The 21,980-nt window shown below is 47.3% G+C and overlaps 2 protein-coding genes across 2 annotated transcripts; both read left to right on the forward strand.

Moving 5' to 3' along the window:
- Positions 1–3,421: 3,421 nt before the first annotated feature.
- On the forward strand, positions 3,422–5,267 carry LOC135119172 (uncharacterized). The gene has a single exon (XM_064043083.1). The coding sequence runs from the start codon at positions 3,819–3,821 to the stop codon at positions 5,265–5,267; it is 1,449 nt and encodes a 482-aa protein (XP_063899153.1). The 5' UTR covers positions 3,422–3,818.
- A 6,660-nt stretch (positions 5,268–11,927) lies between these two features.
- LOC110383460 (double-stranded RNA-specific editase Adar) lies at positions 11,928–21,974 on the forward strand. Its single transcript, XM_064043037.1, has 12 exons — positions 11,928–12,196; positions 12,884–12,900; positions 13,497–13,569; positions 16,441–16,815; positions 16,890–17,111; positions 17,795–17,869; positions 18,238–18,367; positions 19,695–19,806; positions 19,880–19,966; positions 20,403–20,469; positions 20,715–20,989; positions 21,819–21,974. Exons 1-12 carry the CDS (start codon positions 12,016–12,018, stop codon positions 21,972–21,974), a joined length of 1,770 nt encoding a protein of 589 aa, XP_063899107.1. The 5' UTR covers positions 11,928–12,015.
- Positions 21,975–21,980: the final 6 nt, after the last annotated feature.

A 21,980-nucleotide genomic window follows, 5' to 3' on the forward strand; every position in this document is an offset into this window, starting at 1 on the left:
ATTTTGCACGATTTTGGGTAGGTTTGGACGTCGAAATTAAATATTTTCTATTAAAAAACACTAAATTTTACAGTTTTTCTAGCAAAATTTTCAAAATTTCTAGGAAAGCCTATTCTAGTTTCTGGACAGCTGGCTAGGGCTCGCCGAGACGCGTCTTTTGACGTATCGCACGTCCCTCTACGCCGCACCAAACGTCAAAAAATTCGCGAAACATCCGTTTCCATACAAATAGTAGACGCCCGAAATCCACCTAAGGCCCTATAAAACACTAGTACTCCTGATAACTTTTTCAAAGGAGACCGATTTTGATGCGGTTTTGCGTATAATAGCTACAACAGGCTTGTAAGCACGCGATAACCCTTCAAACGCGACATCGAAGCGGTGTGACCCGATTTTTGACACCCCACCCTTCTCGACCTGTAAAAACACAAAATTAATTATTTATCAAAATTCTGACTAGATTTTTCATTGTAAAAATTTTATTAAATACTTACCACTCCGACCTGTCTTCCTGACTGCATTTTGCACGATTTTGGGTAGGTTTGGACGTCGAAATTAAATATTTTCTATTAAAAACACTAAATTTTACAGTTTTTCTAGCAAAATTTTCAAAATTTCTAGGAAAGCCTATTCTAGTTTCTGGACAGCTGGCTAGGGCTCGCCGAGACGCGTCTTTTGACGTATCGCACGTCCCTCTACGCCGCACCAAACGTCAAAAATTCGCGAAACATCCGTTTCCATACAAATAGTAGACGCCCGAAATCCACCTAAGGCCCTATAAAACACTAGTACTCCTGATAACTTTTTCAAAGGGAGACCGATTTTGATGCGGTTTTGCGTATAATAGCTACAACAGGCTTGTAAGCACGCGATAACCCTTCAAACGCGACATCGAAGCGGTGTGACCCGATTTTTGACACCCCACCCTTCTCGACCTGTAAAACACAAAATTAATTATTTATCAAAATTCTGACTAGATTTTTCATTGTAAAATTTTATTAAATACTTACCACTCCGACCTGTCTTCCTGACTGCATTTTGCACGATTTTGGGTAGGTTTGGACGTCGAAATTAAATATTTTCTATTAAAAACACTAAATTTTACAGTTTTTCTAGCAAAATTTTCAAAATTTCTAGGAAAGCCTATTCTAGTTTCTGGACAGCTGGCTAGGGCTCGCCGAGACGCGTCTTTTGACGTATCGCACGTCCCTCTACGCCGCACCAAACGTCAAAAATTCGCGAAACATCCGTTTCCATACAAATAGTAGACGCCCGAAATCCACCTAAGGCCCTATAAAACACTAGTACTCCTGATAACTTTTTCAAAAGGAGACCGATTTTGATGCGGTTTTTGCGTATAATAGCTACAACAGGCTTGTAAGCACGCGATAACCCTTCAAACGCGACATCGAAGCGGTGTGACCCGATTTTGACACCCCACCCTTCTCGACCTGTAAAAACACAAAATTAATTATTTATCAAAATTCTGACTAGATTTTTTCATTGTAAAATTTTTATTAAATACTTACCACTCCGACCTGTCTTCCTGACTGCATTTTGCACGATTTTGGGTAGGTTTGGACGTCGAAATTAAATATTTTCTATTAAAAACACTAAATTTTACAGTTTTTCTAGCAAAATTTTCAAAATTTCTAGGAAAGCCTATTCTAGTTTCTGGACAGCTGGCTAGGGCTCGCCGAGACGCGTCTTTTGACGTATCGCACGTCCCTCTACGCCGCACCAAACGTCAAAAATTCGCGAAACATCCGTTTCCATACAAATAGTAGACGCCCGAAATCCACCTAAGGCCCTATAAAACACTAGTACTCCTGATAACTTTTCAAAAGGAGACCGATTTTGATGCGGTTTTGCGTATAATAGCTACAACAGGCTTGTAAGCACGCGATAACCCTTCAAACGCGACATCGAAGCGGTGTGACCCGATTTTTGACACCCCACCCTTCTCGACCTGTAAAACACAAAATTAATTATTTATCAAAATTCTGACTAGATTTTTCATTGTAAAAATTTTATTAAATACTTACCACTCCGACCTGTCTTCCTGACTGCATTTTGCACGATTTTGGGTAGGTTTGGACGTCGAAATTAAATATTTTCTATTAAAAACACTAAATTTTACAGTTTTTCTAGCAAAATTTTCAAAATTTCTAGGAAAGCCTATTCTAGTTTCTGGACAGCTGGCTAGGGCTCGCCGAGACGCGTCTTTTGACGTATCGCACGTCCCTCTACGCCGCACCAAACGTCAAAATTCGCGAAACATCCGTTTCCATACAAATAGTAGACGCCCGAAATCCACCTAAGGCCCTATAAAACACTAGTACTCCTGATAACTTTTTCAAAGGAGACCGATTTTGATGCGGTTTTGCGTATAATAGCTACAACAGGCTTGTAAGCACGCGATAACCCTTCAAACGCGACATCGAAGCGGTGTGACCCGATTTTTGACACCCCACCCTTCTCGACCTGTAAAAACACAAAATTAATTATTTATCAAAATTCTGACTAGATTTTTCATTGTAAAATTTTATTAAATACTTACCACTCCGACCTGTCTTCCTGACTGCATTTTGCACGATTTTGGGTAGGTTTGGACGTCGAAATTAAATATTTTCTATTAAAAACACTAAATTTTACAGTTTTTCTAGCAAAATTTTCAAAATTTCTAGGAAAGCCTATTCTAGTTTCTGGACAGCTGGCTAGGGCTCGCCGAGACGCGTCTTTTGACGTATCGCACGTCCCTACGCCGCACCAAACGTCAAAAATTCGCGAAACATCCGTTTCCATACAAATAGTAGACGCCCGAAATCCACCTAAGGCCCTATAAAACACTAGTACTCCTGATAACTTTTTCAAAAGGAGACCGATTTTGATGCGGTTTTGCGTATAATAGCTACAACAGGCTTGTAAGCACGCGATAACCCTTCAAACGCGACATCGAAGCGGTGTGACCCGATTTTTTGACACCCCCACCCTTCTCGACCTGTAAAAAACACAAAATTAATTATTTATCAAAATTCTGACTAGATTTTTTCATTGTAAAAATTTTATTAAATACTTACCACTCCGACCTGTCTTCCTGACTGCATTTTGCACGATTTTGGGTAGGTTTGGACGTCGAAATTAAATATTTTCTATTAAAAAACACTAAATTTTACAGTTTTTCTAGCAAAATTTTCAAAATTTCTAGGAAAGCCTATTCTAGTTTCTGGACAGCTGGCTAGGGCTCGCCGAGACGCGTCTTTTGACGTATCGCACGTCCCTCTACGCCGCACCAAACGTCAAAAAATGCCCCACCCACCCGCCCTTTAGACGCATTAGTAGAAATTTAAAATTTACTATAGGAAAGGGTGTGACTCTGGGACCAAATTGTTGAAAAATATTTTTTGACAGATTTGGCATTCTAGCTATACTCCCTTTTGGAAAACATTAATTTTGGAGTAATCCGGGCTCCTTAACTCGAATTAACCGACTTTTTGTGCAGGTTCTAGGGCCAATTCAAGCGAGAAAAAGTTATCACCAATTTATTGGCTCTCTACCTCACAAACTGACTGGGGACCAACCCCTTAACAAAATATTGTGCCTAACGCCGTGCAACGGGTCTTTTGACCGCTGCACTTAGCTTTAGAATATATTTAAATAACAAATTTTTAAAAATATAGACTTGGTTTATTGCCACAAATTTATGACTTTTTATTACAATTATACTTTATGATTATTGCTAATATTGATTTATATTTTATTTGACTTATCCCCCCTTTACAGGGATTTAGCTTACCATATTTACCCTACCCCTGACAATGTTCGGCATGAGAACTCCAGTGGCGAAGAAGCTCAAGGCCAGAGTAGAGAGGTCGGAATCGGGAAGTTCAACTGTGGCTGAGGCAGGACCATCAGTCTGTCACAGTCCTGAAGAGCGGGAGGCTGAGATATTCAGTGAGGCCCGCACTCAGAAAACACCTTCACCTCAGCCAAAGTCCCCGAAAAGATCTCCACCTAAGCTCAGGCCCAAAACAATCCTCCCACAAGAGGCACGGCCTGAGCAAACAATAATCCTGTCATCGCCACCTTCCCAAACAACGCAGCCAACTCGGTACATGAACAGGATGACCGAAGCCAAAGCCTGCCTCTCAAAAGTAAAAATGCAGGTGGTGAGCTCTCGTAACTTAAAAAAGGAAATCGCCTATGAGATCACCAAGGCAGCCGAGAGACTCTACCACCTCGTCAAGGAGGCAGGGGCAGATAAGGAAACAAGTGCCGAGTTGGAGAATGCAACGGAATCCATCCCACCTCAACAGACTCCTCGCCAGGAATTTCCGACAGAGCTTGTGAATCAGCTCATGGATTCACTCCAGAGCCACAACCGGGCCCTGGAGGACTGCAAACAGCACACGCAGGCTCTGTCGGAACAACTTAAGGAGGCGCCACGCTACGTGGCTGGCCAGGGACCGACGTTCGCAGAGATCGCCGCAACCTCAAAAATACAATTCCGAGAGCCACTGCACTCGGTGATCGTGTCATCCACCAGCGATCAAGACACCGGTGAAGTGGTCATCGAGAAGCTGAGGACGGCGGTCGATGCAAAAAATGAGGGCACGAGGGTCGAACGGCTGAGGAAGGCAAGGGACCGGAAGGTAGTTGTGGGCTTTGGATCCCGGGAGGAAATGACTAGGGCGACGGAGAGGATCAAGAGAGCGGGTAACCTGATGGTGGAAGAAGTGAAGAACAAGGACCCGCTCATAATCATCAAGGACGTCCTCTCCTGTCACTCGGACGAAGAGGTCATCCAGGCAATAAAATGCCAAAATCACCATCTGATTGGGGACGTACCTGCAGAGGATGCTAGAATGGGCATCAAATACCGTCGCAGGACGAGAAATCCCCACACGTGCCACATCATTCTGCAGGTGTCCCCAGCGTTATGGCAGAGGCTGACATCGGCGGGAAGACTGCACATCGACCTGCAGAGGGTACGTGTACTGGACCAGTCACCTCTGGTGCAGTGCACGCGCTGCCTGCGCTATGGTCATACCCGGAAGATGTGCACGGAAACAGCCGATGTCTGCATTCATTGCGGAGACCTCCACCTCCGAGCAGACTGCCCCTCCAGGCAAGCAGCCGAACCTCCCAAATGCCGCAACTGCCTTCTGGCGAAAATGCCCAAGGTCGATCACAATGCCTTCGACAGCGAGTGCCCCGTCCGGTTGAAGTGGGATGCACTATCCCGTCTGTCAGTCGCCTACTGTTAAGGTTGAGCCTACCGCACCCGGAATCAGCCAGCCAGCTATTCGACCCCGATCTGACCCAGAGTACTCGGTAATTCAAACCAATCTCCAGAGGAAGAACCTAGCCACGCAAGAACTGCTCATAGAGGCCGGCGATAGGAAAGTTGCTCTGGCGTTGCTCCAGGAGCCGTATGTGGGCGGGATCCGGAAGATGCGAGACTACCACGGAGTTAGAATCTTCCAGAGCGCCGACCAAGGAGAAGGAACTGTAAAGTCGGCAATAGCCGTCTTCAATCATGACCTAGACGTACTACAGTGTCCAGAACTTACCACCAACAACATCACGGTGGTAAGGATCCGTACTCGCGCCTGGGAGATTGCGGTAGTCTCGTTCTACTTTGTACCGGACCAGCCCATAGAGCCATACTTGGAGCAACTAAGGCGGATCCGAGAGGAAATGGGTCATCTAAATATAATAGTCGGGGGCGATGCGAATGCAAAGAGCACCTGGTGGGGTAGCTCAATCATCGATGGCAGGGGGGAAGAAGTTGCTGGCAGCTTCGAGGACATGGGCTTGCAGGTACTCAACACCGGCAATACTCCGACCTTCGACACCATCAGAGGAGGAAAGCAATTCACCAGCTTTGTTGACCTCACAGCCTGCTCTGAAGGACTCCTCGGTCTTATCGAGGACTGGAGAGTCGAGAGCGGCATCACGAGCTCGGACCACAACGGTATTGTGTTCAAAATAAAATTAGAAAAATCCAAAGGCATTAACATCAACAGGCAAACAAGAATTTATAACACTAAAAAAGCCAATTGGAGCCAATTTCGTGAGAAATTGGCTCAATTGAAGAAGACATAAAATCAATAGTATAGAAATTAACAAAATTAATAACGTAATATCTTTAGACCAGTTCATTCAAAATTATATTAACAACATCGTAAAAGCAAGTCAGGATACAATACCCAAAATTAAAAATAATAGTTTAGTAAACTTACCGTGGTGGTCAACCGAGCTCGTCGAGATGAAGAAAGAGGTCAACACCAAGAAACACCGCATACGTTGCGCTGCACCGATCCGGAGACAAAAGGTCGTTGATGAGTACCTGCAAGCAAAAGAAAAATATGAGTTCGAAGCCAAAAAGGCACAGGTGCAGAGTTGGAAGGGGTTCTGCGAGAAACAGGATAGGGAGGGCGTATGGGAGGGGATTTATAGAGTCATCGGTCGCACCGCTAGGAGATGTGAGGATGTGCCTTTGGTCAAGGACGGATTGCCACTGAACCCAGAAAACTCCGCGCGGCTCCTGGCGGAGACCTTCTACCCTGTGGACTCGGAAGAGGGTGAAACCGAGGACCACCGCCGTATTCGTGAAGCTGCCGATCGTGCAAACGTGTGGTCGCATGATGAACACCATGACCCACCGTTCACGCTACAGGAACTAAAAAAGGCGGTGGATAGCTTCAACCCGAAAAAAGCTCCAGGGGCAGATGGTCTCACTGCCGATATCTGCGCTCAAGCCATCTTCCGCGATCCGGGGATCTTCCTCGCACTGGCCAATAAATGTCTGGAGCAGGGACACTTCCCCGGAGCCTGGAAGGAGGCCACAGTGGTGATCCTCCGAAAGCCAGGGAAGGACACCTACACCGCCCCGAAGTCGTACAGGCCCATCGGCCTATTACCTGTCCTGGGAAAAATCCTGGAAAAGTTGATGGTAGCTCGTCTTAAATGGTACCTAATCCCGCGGCTTAGTACTCGCCAGTTTGGCTTCATGCCACAAAAAAGCACCGAGGACTCCCTCTACACCATGATACAACACATCAAAGAGAAATTAAATGACAAAAAACTGATCACTGTTGTCTCCCTTGATATAGAGGGAGCCTTCGATAGCGCATGGTGGCCGGCCATCAGGACCAGACTGGCTGAGGAAAAGTGCCCGGTGAACATAAGAAGGATGATAGACAGCTACCTCAACGACAGGTGTGTCCGGGTCAGATATGCTGGGGTGGAGTGCCGCAGGGACACAAACAAGGGGTGTGTGCAAGGGTCGATCGGAGGCCCAATCCTTTGGAATCTGGTGCTGGATCCCTTGCTCAAAGGTCTCGAACAGCGAGGCGACTACTGTCAGGCGTTTGCAGACGATGTCGTCCTCATTTTCAGCGGGGATACAGCACTCGAAATCCAAAGACGTGCCAATGCCGCCCTCGAGTATGTTCGGGGGTGGGGCATCAGAAATAAGCTGAAATTTGCGCCACACAAAACATGCGCCATGGTCGTAACCAGGAAGCTAAAGTACGATGTCCCCCTCCTGAGCATGGGCGGGGTCGCCATTGGCATGTCCGAAGAAATCAAGATACTAGGACTTACCGTGGACCACAAGCTCACCTTCAACACGCACGTCGCAAATGTTTGTAAGAAAGCCATCAACATCTACAAACAATTGGCCAGAGCGGCAAAGGTGAGCTGGGGTCTACACCCCGAGGTGATCCGCAGCATATACATGGCGGCGGTGGAGCCGGTGATCCTCTACGCGGCCAGTGCCTGGGCGCCAGCAGCCAGGAAAGTCGGTGTGCAAAAGCACCTAAACTCGGTCCAGCGAGGATTCGCCCAGAAGCTGTGTGGAGCCTACCGCACCGTCTCACTGCATTCGGCACTTGTGCTGGCGGGGTTGCTCCCACTCGACCTTAGAATACAGGAAGCAGCCGCGCTGTATGAAATGAAAAAGGGAGTGACCTCGCTGGCTGGTCGTGAGGTGGAACGGGTGGTAGCGTTCGCAGATACGCCGCACCCGGCGAAACATACGGCCATGGGGTTCGTGAGTTTGGTAGACCAGTCACATGTGGAAACCCACAACAGCCAGGAGATACGGTTCTTCACAGACGGCAGCAAGATCGAGGGCAAGGTCGGCGCAGCGCTCTCCCTTTGGGATAGAGAGGCCGAGATCAAGTCCTCGAAACTCAGTCTGCCGTCTTGCTGTACTGTCTACCAGGCAGAACTCCTGGCCATATGCGTAGCCACCAGGCATATACTGCGGCGCCGGGAGGGCACTTTTGGCATATACAGCGACTCGAAAGCAGCCCTGCAAACGGTCACCAACCAGAGTGCCCTCCACGCCCTGGCAGTGGAAGCAAGGGCGAACCTCAGCGAGGCTTTATCCCAGGGCAAAGTTGCATCCTTGTTCTGGGTAAAGGCACACGCTGGACTGGAGGGAAATGAGCGCGCCGACCACCTGGCCAAGGAAGCGGCTTTAAAGAACAAAACCAGGCCAGATTACGACCTCTGCCCGGTTTCATTCGTCAAGCGGCAGATCCGATTGGAGTCGCTGGGCGAATGGAATCGGAGATACGGAAACGGAGCGACAGCGGGGGTCACAAAGATCTTCTTGCCGGACGCTGCGGACGCGTACAGGATCGTCAGAAAAATTCTGCCACGTGGGGTAATAACACAAGTGCTGACGGGGCACGGCGGGTTCTCCGAATACTTGCACCGCTTCAAGTGTAAGGAGAACCCATCGTGCATCTGCGACCCCAGTGCGATCGAGTCTGTCCCCCATATCATCCTAGAATGCCCTATCTTCTCGCGAGAACGGTGGACACTGGAACAGGAGATAGACATAGAGCTGAGCCTACAAAATATTAGCCACATAATGAATAAACGGAAAGTTCGAGAAAAATTTTTAGAGTATGCCGAAACAATTGCAAATAAAATCATACGTAGGAACAAAGAAGCCTGACCCATGCTTCCACCTTATTAGAAGTAATATGGCCTGGTAAGCATGGGGTACACAATAAGATCGCCAATTTATTACATATGCATATATACACAAATTTACTTTTTACATTATTATATTATTTTAAATTATTTATTTTATACAATTATACACAAATATTTACCATTTTATTTATACAACTATATACAAAAATTTATAATCTAATATATACAAATAATGAAACTATACTATAAACAACTATACACAAAACTGACAATGTATTATATGCAAAACTGAAATTTTATTATGTATAAATACAGAGACTTTATGATATAGAATACACATGAACTACTTTATATAAATATACACAACTATGTAAATATATATGAATATTTATTATATACAAATATATATTTAAAACGATCTCAGATTCCACGTATCACCAAATAATAACCTAAGATAAAACATAAGACAAAAAGACTTAACAGGTCCCTGATCACGTCAGGGGAACAAGGGACGGCAGGAGTGGGTTTTAGCCGGTAAGAGTCCGGCACTACCCCTCGGGGTGTCCATGAGGATTTCCCACTCCTGCCACAAAACCTAACCTAACCTAACCTAACCTAACCTAACCTAACCTAACCTAGTCCTGAGCAAACCTAACCTAGTCCTGAGCAAACCTAACCTAGTCCTGAGCAAACCTAACCTAGTCCTGAGCAAACCTAACCTAGTCCTGAGCAAACCTAACCTAGTCCTGAGCAAACCTAACCTAGTCCTGAGCAAACCTAACCTAGTCCTGAGCAAACCTAACCTAGTCCTGAGCAAACCTAACCTAGTCCTGAGCAAACCTAACCTAGTCCTGAGCAAACCTAACCTAGTCCTGAGCAAACCTAACCTAGTCCTGAGCAAACCTAACCTAGTCCTGAGCAAACCTAACCTAGTCCTGAGCAAACCTAACCTAGTCCTGAGCAAACCTAACCTAGTCCTGAGCAAACCTAACCTAGTCCTGAGCAAACCTAACCTAGTCCTGAGCAAACCTAACCTAGTCCTGAGCAAACCTAACCTAGTCCTGAGCAAACCTAACCTAGTCCTGAGCAAACCTAACCTAGTCCTGAGCAAACCTAACCTAGTCCTGAGCAAACCTAACCTAGTCCTGAGCAAACCTAACCTAGTCCTGAGCAAACCTAACCTAGTCCTGAGCAAACCTAACCTAGTCCTGAGCAAACCTAACCTAGTCCTGAGCAAACCTAACCTAGTCCTGAGCAAACCTAACCTAGTCCTGAGCAAACCTAACCTAGTCTACATACCTTCACTCAGTAAACAAAACTTCATTTATTTAATTATTAAATAGGTGAAGTTTTTAAAAATGTTAGTTGTGCCCTTTTTCGGTAGCACGGCAGAATACTTGTTTTACTACGTTAGGTTGCTCAAAGTTAGGTTTCCCTATGTTGGGTTGCTCAGAGCTAGGTTTCGCTAGGATAGGTAACTCAATGTTAGGTTTCGCTAAGTTAGGTTACTCAATGTTAGGTTTCGCTAAGTTAGGTTACTCAATGTTAGGTTTCGCTTTGAGCAACTAAGCTTTATTTTAAATAAATAAAATAAAATGTTAGGTTTCGCTTTGTTAGGTTGCTCAAAGTTAGGTTTATCTATGTTGGGTTGCACAAAGTTAGGTTTCGCTATATTATATTGCTCAAAGCTAGGTTTCGCTAGGATAGATTACTCAAGTTAGGTTTTGCTAGATTAGGTTGCTCTAAGTTAGGTTTCGCTAAGTTAGGTTACTCAATGTTAGGTTTCGCTAGGATAGGTTTCTCAAAGTTAGGTTTCGCTTCGTTAGTTTGCTTAAAGTTAGGATTCACTATATTATATTGCTCAAAGCTAGGTTTTTCTATGATAGATTACTCAATGTTAGGTTTCGCTTGGTTAGGTTGCTCAAAGTTAGGTTTCGCTTGGTTAGGTTGCTCAAAGTTAGGTTTCCCTATGTTGGGTTGCTCAAAGCTAGGTTTCCTCATGTTGGGTTGCTCAAAGCTAGGTTTCGCTAGGTTAGGTAGGTACTCAAAGTTGTGTCGAATATTATACGTTGTACAAAATTAGATTGCTGGAAGTCCATAACTTTGCAATGTTTGGTTTTAGGACGTTAGGACTTATTTCTTGAGGTTGCAGTAGCAGAACGTCACGTTTTAGATTTCATTAGTTTGTTTGTAAGAAGGTAAGACCACTGTAGAGAACCGCATATTGCGTTTATGTATTTAACATTATGTTTCACTTCATTTTATTTTTGTAAGCTTATGTGTCATAAAATCGAGTTATTTTCACTCTGATAGTTAATTTGTGATAGATATATGTGACAAAACATGTGCTTTCTTATCGGGCCTATTGAGTGCGAATTTTGCCTACCAATTTCGGCAAACCAAACGTTATTCTGTGTTTATTTTTGACACTTTTAGGTAAAATCAGTTTTTCGACTAAATCTTTGAAATTTTGTTCTATACTTACTCTCAATTATATACCATTGGATAGCTCTCGTCGAGACGCTTCTTTTGACACCACTCCCGTTTCGATATCTTTTACGAAACGTCAAAAAATGAAGGTGTGTACAGGGCAGGTAAACTTTGCCTCAAGGTCATAGTGTCGTTATCATGTTTTTTATTATTTGTTTTAGAAAAAGCTTGCACGGGGTTGTAAGTAGTCATTTTACATTACAAATATTCTTGGATTAAGTAAAAGAAGTTTTGGATTAGGTAATTTTGATTTTTTTATGAAATATAATTTTTTTATTGTCGTTTCGTAAGTCCTTAGGTAATCTGTTAATTATTTTAACTGCCACATCGGGTCTTCGTTTTGTAAACCAAAACCTAGGTTTTGTTATAGTAGCTATACAAATTGGATTTAATTGTGTTAATTTAATGAAACCGGTATATTTAAAAAACCGTTATTACTGACAGGAGTTACGAACGCACCTCTCTAAGACGTCACTGTCAAGCTGTCAAGTTTCTCCAAGTGTCAAACAGGTCGGACGAGAGAAATCAATCGATTGTTGTTGGTTGGCGCTAAAGTTCCGCGAGTTTATGATAACACGGATACACTGGTCAAACTATAAGTGGCGGCTTGTTTGTTATCGCTGTGAGAGTGTTGTGGTCGGTGCCGACGAGCCGGGCGCCGCAGCGCGCGCTGCTGCCGAGTCTGCGCTAACCTTGTTATGTTATCGTAAAGAAATGGATAATAACTTTACAGACTTCACTAAGAACGGTGAGTGTATGCAGCTGCACGAACTCACTGTGCAGGGGACTGTGTCGCGAGCGAGGCGATGTATGTATGGGCAAGATATCGTTAGAGCTAACCTCAAAGTTGTTTATATTGGATAGTATTTGTTTGCGCCACGACGTCGCTCAGCTGTTCGCTGTAGATTCAGTGACTAGTGACGAGGGGTCTGGGGCTCATAGACCTTATAAAGCTACACTATGTATGTGCGAGCAATAACGATATAACTTGTACTGTACACAGTATGTGTAGTAGGCAGAACACTAATACTCAAGTAGTGCTCAATGCTCCAGAGATGTGTAGTGTGTGGATGATAATTATATATAACATTACTTGAGATAAACTAAAGACATGAGATTTCTTTTATTTTAATAACATAAAACTTAAAGCTACAATAGGTAGTATATTTATTAAATACATGCCACATCCTGTGGAAACTACTGCCCGTACTCTGACAAAATATAGCCTATGTGGGGAGTAGTCTAGCTTCCCAATAGTAGAATCAGTTTTCAAACCAGTTGTCAGCATTAACATTATACATAAAATGGGAATTTATTAAAAAATACCTACAAAAACTGACTTTACTGAAGAACTATGTGAAAGCAAGATATCCATATAACAAGCCTAACATAGCAGTAGTATTTGTGCTGCTAAGAGTGTTTGTCTGTGTTTCAGATACATTTGACACATGGGTGAGTCCCTCCCGCTGCACACGCGCGCTCCACGTCCACAGCCCCCGTGTGTGGCAGCGTGTCCTGCGGGAACCACTGCATGCCAATGGATATCATGTAGTCTGGACACATGTTCAGGGCCTCAACTGTTCATTACAGAATTTTTAATTAATCATTTCAGTGTTTTAGGGAGCGTGTAGCATACCAACTCACTTTCATATCATTACCAGAATCAGAATTATTGTATCTAGCACGGGTATTGAATAACTTCATTATAAACTACTTGCATATGCCAGCGGTTACTTCTTTACCCAATGTTTCAGCTGAACCAACAATCCATACATTATGTACATTAAGTATGTCAGAATTATATATAAATATAAGTAAGTATTTTATGTACACAAGATTTTGGCTTCGTTCAGGAAAGAAACAACATTTATTGTTATTTATTGCAATGTTTTATTAATATCTTTCTCATAAGTATTTTAAAAATTGTCATTGATCATTTAATCAATGAAATCAAATAAAAAAACTGAACCTATATTACATGACGTAGTTTAAGTTTTTCCATAGAGCTGATAGAGCATGTCTATAGTTTACATGTGTGTGTGTTACAGACGGGGAGCGATGAGTCGGAGGCGGTGACGTCACGCGCGGCGTCGCACAAACGCGCGCACTACGACAACTACTGTGAGTACACGCCGTTGTACCATGCATATACCTGTACACTACCAGAACGGTATTGTGATGTTGGGCTTGCCAACCTTCCGACAGGCAGGGTCCTTAGGTGTTGATGAGGGTAGACGTGTTAATAAAACAACAGAACTACATATTTAGGTATAGTCAAGGCAACCAATACCTACTAAGAAGTGCACCCCTTTATTGAGTATACTACGCTATTTATACAAAGGAAAAGCTACGTGCTTATCTTAACTAATTATTATCTTATTAAATATCTTATTCTGTACGAGGCATTCCTATCGTCTACTTATCTTAACATTATCAATACTAACTAATCACTACGTGATCATAGACCACACCACAGTATCGGCAGGGATATTGAGCCCTTCATACCCTCTATACCTTCACCTGCGCAGAAGTGATTTATTGGTTTATTGCCTTGTGTACAGTGCGCAAAGCGATCCCCACTCTTCCGCCGAGAGCTCATTATCCGTGCCGATAACTATGCTCTTCATTTCGAAACACACAGAAAAACCTTTCAATTCATGTAAACGTAACCACATAAGTAGGGGTTCAACAAAAGAAGTGTCGACGTAATTTGGTTTCAGCGCAGGAAGCTGCATCAGACGCAACAGCTGAACACTGCTGGCACTTCCACTCGTTGTTTCTCTTCCGTGTAGAGTGTAGATAATTATGGCCCTGTTGCTGTCGCACACTACAGTGGGCAACTTCACAGCGGCAAAGTTACTTGACGACAGCTGTATGTGTCGTATTATCAAGTATTGCGTTCTGACAGAGTTGATATTGTTTGATCATGGTCTTTCAAAAGGCTGTACGTATAAATGTACACTGACAACTCTAAAAACCTTTTACAAATACGAGTAAATGAAAACCAAGCAAACATTTCACGTGTTTAGAAATCCCTATATGTAGTAGGCAAAACAACAGATAGATACAATATAGGGAGCGCCCGTCAGTGGACAATGTTTCGGATAGATAACATAACACCAACGCCTTTGTCTCTGGTCACTGTCTGTACTGTTGAAAATAATGGTCTTGTATATCAGCAACACATTGAGTACAGTTTGAATGCGCTACGTTGACAATATGAAACAAGGCGGTCATTACAGAAAGTTATCTGAATGTGCTAGTAAGGGGGCGTTCATAAAATACGTACGATTCATAAGACACGGGGTCTTGGCAAATATGTATCATGCTATTTTTTCTGAACGAAACAAAAAAAAAGCAAGTCCTCTTAAGATTTAAGTATTCTATTGTTAAATTGTTATAACATTATAATAAAACTCGCAGCAATATCATTACTAGTTGTAAACAAAAACATTTTTTTTTCTGAATAATAATCCTACGCGTTCACGTAAAGAAAAAACGCATTTTGAAAAATCTCACGTGAGATTGGGGGATGGGGTTGAATAAAATTTCACGACATCTTAGGGACAGAAAATTAAAATAAACACCTCACGTAATTAATGACCGGCCCCTAAGTGACATATCTCGTGCTACCCTCACATTGTATATTTATTACAAGTTTGGTTACTGTGCTGTCAAAACTGTTCAAGTGAAGTCCACATGTGAAGTGCTCTCGCGGTGTGGCGTCGCTCTCCCGACTCGATACAAATACAATCAATATTCAATAAGTACTTGTGTGGTGGTGATAGTGAGTGCGTGCTGTATCAATGTGCAGCGAGAACGGGAACATGCTGCTTCGCGACACGGAAAGTATGTGCTCATGTCGCGACTGCTATTATATCTACTTACTATACTATGTGATCTAGTCTTTAGAATAGGGCATTGAATAATAAGTCTGTATAGTTAAAAGGTCCGGTTTATTGTGTGAACAAGATATATGTGAATACAAGCAATATTGTTGATTATGCATTAGAAGTACGGCTGGTTACATACTAGGTAACTTCACACTGCACTTGCACGTTGAAGGAATTCATATTGGCACGTTATTTGAAGCGATTGATGAATACTGCATCAACTGCTAGGTGGCCAGTTACTATTAGTCGTATAGAGTCTGGCAGCGATGTGTACTGAACCTGTGTTAACATACAGTTGTCGTGATATAAATTTGCCAATATTAAGTTGTGTACTGGATACCTCGAAGTATGTATCAAATGGAAGAGGGTTATAGACAGGATCATTTGCTAACTTATTGACTTCAGGGTCGTTTGTCATCCTAGGGGAATGTGGGTCAATACTTTTTACGGGCAGAAGTTATGGTCGAAGAAAAAATAATTAAAAAACTATTGGGACAACCGTTGTAATAAAGTTGTGGTGGAGAAGAGGTGGCGGTTTGTTTGCTTATACTTTTATGCAGGTAAAAAACATGTCGATAAAAAAAACTTTCAAAAACTTCATTTTACCTAGAGTAGGTAATTTGTTTTTAGTACTTACCTAGTATTCTATGTACTGTAGGTCGTGAAGTCGTGGTGGCCTAGTGGGTAAAGAACCAACCTCTCGAATATGAGGGTGTGTGTTCGATTCCAGGTCAGGCAAGTACCAAGTACCAAGTTCAAGTTTGTATGTACTTTTTAAGTAATCTTAGACACCAATGGCTGATAAAAAAGGTGAAGGAAACATTTTGAGGAAACGTGGACTACAAAGTGTGAAATCAGCAACCCGCATCTCTCGCGCGGGGTGATTAACGCTCAATCCTTCTCCGTGTGAGAGGAGGCCGCAGCACAGCAGTGGGACGATAAAAAGCCAGTAACAGTAACAACAGGTCGTAAATTAGTCCATGACGTCAGGAGCACACTTATGTTCTGAAGTCAATAAGTTGGTAAATGATCCTGTCCATGTCCCTCTTCTTCCACTTGTGATCGTGTATAGTATACAGCGTGTGCTTGTGTGTATCAGACGGTGAGCCGGCGGCGAAGCGTCCGGCGCCGAGCATCGTGGTGGGCGGCGGCTTCAAGTGGAACCTGCAGGCGCTAGCGGCCGCGGCCGACAGCGTGGCCAGCGGCGGCAAGTCGCCCGTGTCCGCGCTCAACGAGCTCGGCGTGCGCGTGGCCTACTCCGTGCTGCGCCAGGCGGGCCCGGCGCACTGCCCGTCCTTTACTGTCCGCGTCAGGGTAGCAGACCTCGCCTTCTGCGGCGCCGGGCCCAGCAAGCGCGAGGCGCGCGCCGCCGCCGCCCGCGCCTGCCTCGCCGCGCTGCTCGCCCGCGCCGGCCGCGCCCTGCCCCCCCCGCCGCAGCATGACTTCACCAGCGACGAGCCCGCGCCCGCGCCAGGTACTAGCACTCACCCCCCCACACCCCTCACCCTCACCCCGCCACACACCCGCCTCACAGCCGGCGTGTTGCAGCGTCGCAGCTGGAGTGCGTGGAGGCGGTGCAAGCCCCCGCGTCGCCCGCGCCGGCAGCACCCGAGCCGGGCGCGGAGGTGGCGGCGCCGCCCGCCGGCTCGCTGTTCGGCGCGGCGGCGGCGGCGGCGCACAAGTCGCCCATCAACGTGCTGTACGAGAACTACTCGGGACTCGCCTTCACCTGCACCTTCGGCGACGGCTCCCCGCTCACCGCCGCGCAGGGTAACTACACACGGACACACACACACACACGCATTTACATACACACACACACTTACATACACAAACAAGACGCCCGACAACGTGAAATCAGATACTAATTTTTTGTTGAGGAAAGCATCACATATTTACTTACACATTAAAAAGTCTCTCAACAGATGTATTTTTATTTCTGGTTTAATTAACAATCACTTGATTGCCGATCATCGATTTACTGTGTGTTAAGTATGAACGTGGATGGATGGAGAAGGAGGGTCAGATCGAAGAATAACTGACTGTCTGAAAGAGGACATGAATAACATGGGAGTGACTATTAGTATGACAGCTGACAGAGAAGAACGGAAGCTCAAAACATATTGGGGCCACACCAAATAAAATTATGTCAGCACGCTTGTGGTGCTGACGTGCACGTGTGTGCACGCGCGTGGTGCTGACGTGCACGTGTGTGCACGCGCGTGGTGCTGATGTGCACGTGTGTGCACGCGCGTGGTGCTGATGTGCACGTGTGTGCACGCGCGTGGTGCTGACGTGCACGTGTGTGCACGCGCGTGGTGCTGACGTGCACGTGTGTGCACGCGCGTGGTGCTGACGTGCACGTGTGTGCACGCGCGTGGTGCTGATGTGCACGTGTGTGCACGCGCGTGGCGCTAATGTGCACGTGTGTGCACACTTGCGTGGTGTTACAGCGCCGCTGCAGCTCAGCCACAGCATGCGGTTCAAGGTCGTCTGCCAGATCAAGGACCAGAAGTTCGAGGGATACGGTGAGTCACTTCACCTGTTTATACGTATAGTTTTGTCAATGTTAAATATTTGTTTAAAAGTTTGGCTTGCTTTTTGTTTAATATTTTTTACGCATATTAAGGCTGCGTCCCCATCATGCACGGCGCGGCGCCGTCACCGTACAACGTCACGACGTCGTCGCCGGGCCTCGGCACGGCGACGCCAACGGTGCGCCATCCATTACCCATTCAGTCGATATTCCGCTGTTGATGCGCTCGCACGCGCTGACTGAATGGGTCAAGTTCCGGCGACGGCGCCGCGCCGTGCATGATGGGGACGCAGCCTTATTGTTACAATGTGTTTTCACATTTCACTCGGTGCTTGCTGTCGCTGGTGGCGGCGGGTGCAGGGTCGAGCAAGAAGCTGGCGAAGCTGGCGGCGGCGCGGTGCGCGCTGGCGGCGCTGGAGGAGCGCGCGCCGCCGGCCGCCGCCCCCAGCGCGCCGCAGCTGCGCCAGCACCTCGCCGACCACATCGCCAAGTCAGTACCCACCCACAGCATACAGCAAGGAGCTGGCGGAGCTGGCGGCGGCGCTGGAGGAGCGCGCCGCCGCCGCCGCCAGCGCCGCAGCTGCGCCAGCACCTCGCCGACCACATCGCCAAGTCAGTACCCACCCACAGCATACAGCAAGGAGCTGGCGGAGCTGGCGGCGGCGCTGGAGGAGCGCGCGCCGCCGGCCGCCGCCCCCAGCGCGCCGCAGCTGCGCCAGCACCTCGCCGACCACATCGCCAAGTCAGTACCCACCCACAGCATACAGCAAGGAGCTGGCGGAGCTGGCGGCGGCGCTGGAGGAGCGCGCGCCGCCGGCCGCCGCCCCAGCGCGCCGCAGCTGCGCCAGCACCTCGCCGACCACATCGCCAAGTCAGTACCCACCCACAGCATACAGCAAGGAGCTGGCGGAGCTGGCGGCGGCGCTGGAGGAGCGCGCGCCGCCGGCCGCCGCCCCCAGCGCGCCGCAGCTGCGCCAGCACCTCGCCGACCACATCGCCAAGTCAGTACCCACCCACAGCATACAGCAAGGGCTGGCGGAGCTGGCGGCGGCGCTGGAGGAGCGCGCGCCGCCGGCCGCCGCCCCAGCGCGCCGCAGCTGCGCCAGCACCTCGCCGACCACATCGCCAAGTCAGTACCCACCCACAGCATACAGCAAGGAGCTGGCGGAGCTGGCGGCGGCGCTGGAGGAGCGCGCGCCGCCGGCCGCCGCCCCCAGCGCGCCGCAGCTGCGCCAGCACCTCGCCGACCACATCGCCAAGTCAGTACCCACCCACAGCATACAGCAAGGAGCTGGCGGAGCTGGCGGCGGCGCTGGAGGAGCGCGCGCCGCCGGCCGCCGCCCCAGCGCGCCGCAGCTGCGCCAGCACCTCGCCGACCACATCGCCAAGTCAGTACCCACCCACAGCATACAGCAAGGAGCTGGCGGAGCTGGCGGCGGCGCTGGAGGAGCGCGCGCCGCCGGCCGCCGCCCCCAGCGCGCCGCAGCTGCGCCAGCACCTCGCCGACCACATCGCCAAGTCAGTACCCACACGCAGCGTGCAGCAGGGAGCGGCGCCCACACACTGACTACCTAGCCGACCTCCTCAACACAGTTACCCGGATAACACAATACCTCTTAGTCAAGACTGGTGTCAGACTTTCTGGCTTCTGACTAACCGTAACGACTGCTAAAGATACAACAGCCGGGATCTACCAATTTAACATGCCATCCGAAACACAGTCATTGGTGTCTAACTAAGATATACTTATAAAGTGGTAACACCCCACCCGCCTCACTACTGCACTACCAGTGTGTTACATACAACTGTCTGCGCAGGCTGGTGAACGAGAAGTTCAACGAGCTGATGAAGAACGACGTGGTGCACTCCAAGCGCAAGGTGCTCGCCGGCATCGTCATCACCACGCACTCGCGCATCGAGGACGCCCGGGTACGTGCACATACACGCGCACACACGTGCACACGGGTGCAGTGACTTGACGCGGGTATGTCTGTGTGTGCAGGTGATCGCGGTGACGACGGGCACCAAGTGCGTGTCGGGCGAGCACATGTCCGTCACCGGCCGCGCGCTCAACGACTGCCACGCAGAGGTACGTACTCACCACACAGAGGGGTTATATATAATGATGTCATTGCTGTACTCAGAAATAAGTTAACACTTCGTATTGAGAAGATGAGTTTAAAATATTTCAGATTTGTCTTTATTCTTACTTTTCATTTTAAAGAAGTGTATTACGTTGTCACTTTACTCTTGACTCACTCATTTTCTTGATTGATATACTTTTTCATGGTAACCAAAACTTTATTTAAAGGAGTATTTTGTTACGGGAAGGTTCTACATACATAACATTTCGCTGCCCTTCCCGTATCCCCTTGTATTTGGAAGATGCGATTAAAATAACTCAGTTTATAAATTATGGGAATTATTTAATTGCTGTGATAATACCTTCTTCGTCTGGTAACACTTACTGACTGTCAGCAACTGTCAATTGCACAGAAAAAGCTTAGTCACTGTTATCGCTGCAGGTGGCTGCGCGGCGCTGCCTACAGAAACACCTATACGCGCAGCTACTACAGTACGCTGAGCAAGCTGGTGAGTGTGTCTTTAATTGCATACATTATTTTTCTCGTAACGATTGCACTAAAATATAATTTTTAGCTCAATTTGCATTGTATATTGTTCTCAGGGATAGATAGAAAACTTTTGTAATTTGTTAATTTTCTTTTAAAAAGAGTGTCTATGCAGTTTCTTGCCGTGTCTTCTCCATGAGACCAACTCTTTGGAACCGTGCAACTAATTTGAAGATTTGAAAGAGCTTTGACTTTGTGTGGTGACAGACCCGACAGTGCCGCTAGAGAACAACGACCTGGAGCCGGTCCCGGGCGGCGGCTACCGGCTGAAGGCGTCCCGCGCCGTGCACCTGTACGTGAGCACGGCGCCCTGCGGCGACGGACGCATCTTCAGCCCGCACGAGCACCACCACGCCGAGCCCGACAAGCATCCCAACCGCCTGGCGAGAGGGCAGCTCCGGACCAAGATCGAGTCCGGCGAGGGCACCATCCCCGTCAAGAACTGCACCAACACCGTGCAGACCTGGGACGGCGTCATGCAGGTACACACACACACACACACACACACACACACACACACTAGTGTACTCACTACCATCCCCGTCAAGAACTGCACCAACACCGTGCAGACCTGGGACGGCGTCATGCAGGTACACACACACACACACACACACACTAGTGTACTCACTACCATCCCCGTCAAGAACTGCACCAACACCGTGCAGACCTGGGACGGCGTCATGCAGGTACACACACACACACACACACTCACTAGTGTACTCACTACCACTCACTAGCGCACTCACTACCACGCACTAGCGTACTCACTATCACTCACTACCACTCACTAGCGTACTCACTATCACTCACTACCACTCACTAGTGTACTCATTACTCACTAGAACTCACTACCACTCACTAGTGTACTCATCACTCACTAGTGAACTCACTATCACTCACTGCCACTCACTAGTGTACTCATTACTCACTAGTGAACTCACTATCACTCACTGCCACTCACTAGTGTACTCATCACTCACTAGTGAACTCACTACAACTCACTGCCACTCACTAGTGTACTCATCACTCACTAGTGAACTCACTACAACTCACTGCCACACAAGAAGCACTTAGGAATCTCATGTTGGGTTGAATCTCTAAGTTGCGTTCTACTTCTTCTGGTCGTGGCGGTTGAGAGAAGCACGGTGCTCGGATACCGAATATATGTCGCGTAAACCCCCGGATAGAACCGTTCACTCGGACCAGTTCGCAGTAACTGTCCGTTCCTCGCATGCCTCATGCTCTCACACGCTTTTGCTTACATGTGTCCCTCCCTACACCCCCTTGCTGAGTATGACGTCCTGTTGGCAGGGCGAGCGGCTGCTGACGATGTCGTGCTCGGACAAGGTGGCGCGCTGGTGCGTGTGCGGGCTGCAGGGCGCGCTGCTGTCGCGGCTCGTGCTGCCCGTCTACCTGCACTCGCTCGTGCTCGGCTCGCTGCTGCACCCGCACCACATGTACAGGTGAGTGCTG

The sequence above is a fragment of the Helicoverpa armigera genome, chromosome 30 (genome assembly GCF_030705265.1).
Source record: "Helicoverpa armigera isolate CAAS_96S chromosome 30, ASM3070526v1, whole genome shotgun sequence".
Lineage (NCBI taxonomy): Eukaryota > Metazoa > Arthropoda > Insecta > Lepidoptera > Noctuidae > Helicoverpa > Helicoverpa armigera.